General features: G+C 35.7%; 1 protein-coding gene across 1 annotated transcript; it reads right to left on the reverse strand.

Moving 5' to 3' along the window:
- Nucleotides 1-491: 491 nt before the first annotated feature.
- LOC122273624 (zinc finger MYM-type protein 1-like) lies at nucleotides 492-1,820 on the reverse strand (the record flags this gene model as incomplete). The annotated part of the gene is made up of 1 exon (XM_043057656.2): nucleotides 492-1,820. A coding segment is annotated over exon 1 (1,329 nt), but the record flags the coding sequence as incomplete, so codon positions are not given.
- Nucleotides 1,821-3,635: the final 1,815 nt, after the last annotated feature.

A 3,635-nucleotide genomic window follows, 5' to 3' on the forward strand; every position in this document is an offset into this window, starting at 1 on the left:
ATTAAAAAATGGGGCCCCACTGCTATGTAAACTGATTAGGTTTTATCAAATAAAAATATGAAATATACAAATACTTTAAAAATGATAAGCTAATTAAGCTCTTTTTTGTTCACTGCAGGGCACGTAATAAAAATATTAAACAGTAACAACATAAATTACAATTAATACTTGGTGTAGGTTTGGCTAATAAAACGAAATAGAGAAGATTTAAGGGTTTATTATATAAAGGTCGGGCCTACCAACTGACTAAATAACAATTATATTTAAAAAATTTTCCTAGCTTTAGTTTTCGCAAAAGTATCAATGACTTCGTTTAAATCCAGGCTTGATGCGGTTTTGTTTTCAATTGCTATTAGCGATACGTGTCAGAGTCGAGTTTGGCACATATTATTTCTTAAATAATTTTTTATTATTTTTAATTTGCTAAATGACATTTCAGCTGTTGCAGAAGTGACAGGAATTGTAAAGAATAATAACATTGCTGTAAATACTTCCGTTAGGTCGTATTCTAGCACTCCATATTTGCTCATTATTTCCTTACATAATTGGTGAACAGTCCATGCTTGAGTTAGTTGGGGTAAAACTAGGTGGTAAATATTAATACATTGAAGTGAAAAACTAGGGCCTATTATATCTGAATTTTTTCTTTGGAATTCGTCACACTTTTGTAATAAAGTTGCTTCATCAACATGTAATAAAAATGTTGGTGTTGGAAAATCGAATATATGACAGACTGCACTCATACCAATAAAACGTGTATCTAATTGAGATATTACTGTGTCTAGTACATTATTGAAAATCTCAATTTTAAATATTTTTTCTCGGTTTGGAAATCGGTGATCAGCAACTAATTCATCAAAATGTTTTTTAACTTTTCTTTGCCTTTTTTCTTGAAAATGGGTATCACTGGCTTTGGAATGGCCTGGAATGGCTTTGCACTTGAATAATTCGAAATCATTTCTATAAATTTGCAGCTTTGCTTTGATCTCTGCTAAAACTTTACTCGCCTCGCCCAAATTGATGTCGCATTTTTGTAAAGTTTTGGATGCATAATTGATGTCGTTCAATACACTGTGCATGAATTCGCAAAGCAACACGAACTCGAAATTTAGCATTTTTGTTTTAATACTCTCTGCTTCACTACGCTCATCTTTATTAGGACTCTTTAGAACTATTTCTGATAATGCTTTGATAATATCAAAATAACGAAGTTTTATTGCAGATATCGTATTGACCCTACTGGACCATCTAGTCGGATTTAGCTTTTTTAGAGTGGTGTCCGATTCGCCAGTGAATTTTGACAGTAGATCCCAACGTTTGATGCTGTTTCTGAAAAAGTTATACAAATCTTGCAACGTTGCGAAAAAAATCTGTATTTCCACACAACTGCTAACGGCATCATTTATCACCAAATTTAAATTATGAGTGGCACAATGTACGTACTCTGCGTTAGGCAGGATATCCTTAATATGTTTTTGTACACCATTATACACATCACTCATCACACTGGCTCCATCATAGCCTTGCTCCACACATTTTTTTAAATCAATATTTTTGTCGATAAATAATGTCACTTGGTTGACTAAATCTACTGTGCCATGTTTGATGGCTGCATAAAAGCCTAGAAACACTTCTCTTACTTCTATATCAATTGGCTGTCCATTTTCCGATCTGGTTATTACTGCATACCTCACAACAATGCTTAGCTGATCTACATTCGATATGTCCTGTGCCGTATCCATTATGATGGCAAAAAACGGTGACGCTCTAATTTGTTCTAGTAGATGGGTTTCGAGTTTGGTCCCCAAGCTCTCAATCATTTCATTTTGAATTGTTGCATTTAGATATCTTGTAGATCCAAAAAACATTAAAAAAACGCAATTTCGAAAAAGTCCTGATATTAAACAGTTAATTATATACAAAATAAAACAATAAAAAAAACTTAGAAATAATTATTATTACCTTTGGGCATATCCAAAACTTGCCGCAAAATTTGATCATATCGGGTGACAAGCTCTACAAAAGACAGAAAATTTCCGTGGTATCCTTTCTGACTTAAGTCTTCTTGATGTCCTCTCAAAGCCAAAGAACTCTTTGCTAGGGTAAGTATGATATCGAATAACCTTTGAAGAGCCATTTTCCAAAATGATGCTTCTTTGCGAATTTCATTTTCAAATCCTTGTCGATAGTATTAGTATCGTTTTTTTTCCAAAATTCAAGTACAGCACATGCTTCCGAATGGCCACTCAAACAACTGTGTTGTTTAATTCTTTCTGATAAATGCTTCCAATCTCGAATTCCCGTACGCCAAACAATGCAGAGGTCTGTGGTTCCTCCAAACCCTCCGCTCTTAATTATGTGTGTCATGCAAACATCATCCACGTTCACATGATCGGCGGCGGAGGTATCTCCAACTGCAATAATTGTCGAATCTTCCTCAGTAGGCTTCTCAACCAACACTGCAGTTACCACTTTATTTGAGTCACTATCAATAGAAATATTTTGACCAGATACACTTGCAGAAGGCTGACTAAAAAACTTGTCAATTTTGGGCAATTTTTGTTTACTATCCTCTCTTTCTTGGCGTTGTTTGAGTTTAAATGCACCACTGGGTTTCTTCTTTTTATCCATAATTTTAGTTTTCTAATTTATTTGAACAATACAATATTAGATTGTGCTCGAGTAGGTAGGTACTCACTGTTCACTGATGTCGTTAAAAGTAAAATAAAAGGAAAGAGAAACACAATTATACGGTACAAGTGTCGTTGGGGACTCCCCAGAAACAAAATTATCACCGTTAGTGTTACCACATTTAACGGTGGAGACTGTAATGGTTGGCAATTGTTTGGTGACCTTTTAAGGCGCACTTAGCGCATTTTGTCATCCCGTCGGAGGGATGCGAGAGAGAGAAAGGTAGATGTATGTTTGATATAATCGGAAGATGGTCTCCCTTGGTATTCTAACAGCTGGAAGCTCTTACTGGAAAACAATGCCTATTTCTTTTGCTTTTAAATAAAGTTAAGTTTTATTGCTTTAAAAATCTGGTCTGCTTATTTATTGGAAAGGAAAGGCATTACAGGGACCATGAACGATCTCTTGCCCGCGGACCTGAATTAATGTATCTATTGCAGGTGACTTGCACTTTTTGTCACGATATTTCGCGTCATACAATGAGCTGTTGCCGAAATCTATAGATTTGACACGATTTATTGACTTAACGGACATCAATATGAGTGGTAAAACCAAATAAAATTGAACCACTATATTGACCAGTACAAAAATTGGTATGCGGCCAAAGAACCGGGCTCTTCACTTGTTCACATAGGTGATAGAGCATCTCAAACAGCTATTTCCAGACTGGCAAGTGGACACACGAATAGTCTCTCGTACTTTGAGGAAAGAAAGACTTATGCAGCCTGCTCTAAATGTGAAGCCCAGCAGGCCTCAGCTGAACATATCTTCGACTGCTTGGGCCTTTCCAAGGAGGACTTATATGCTTCTCCACTTCTTGTAATCGACTTTTTGAGGGTCAACAACCTACTGGATCTTGTCTGACTTCGTCAGACAATTAGAGGATAAGAAATAACAGCAAGAACAACAACAACACTCCTGATACAGCATTAATTTTTTAACCG

This window comes from Parasteatoda tepidariorum, unplaced genomic scaffold (assembly GCF_043381705.1).
Source record: "Parasteatoda tepidariorum isolate YZ-2023 unplaced genomic scaffold, CAS_Ptep_4.0 HiC_scaffold_6113, whole genome shotgun sequence".
Lineage (NCBI taxonomy): Eukaryota > Metazoa > Arthropoda > Arachnida > Araneae > Theridiidae > Parasteatoda > Parasteatoda tepidariorum.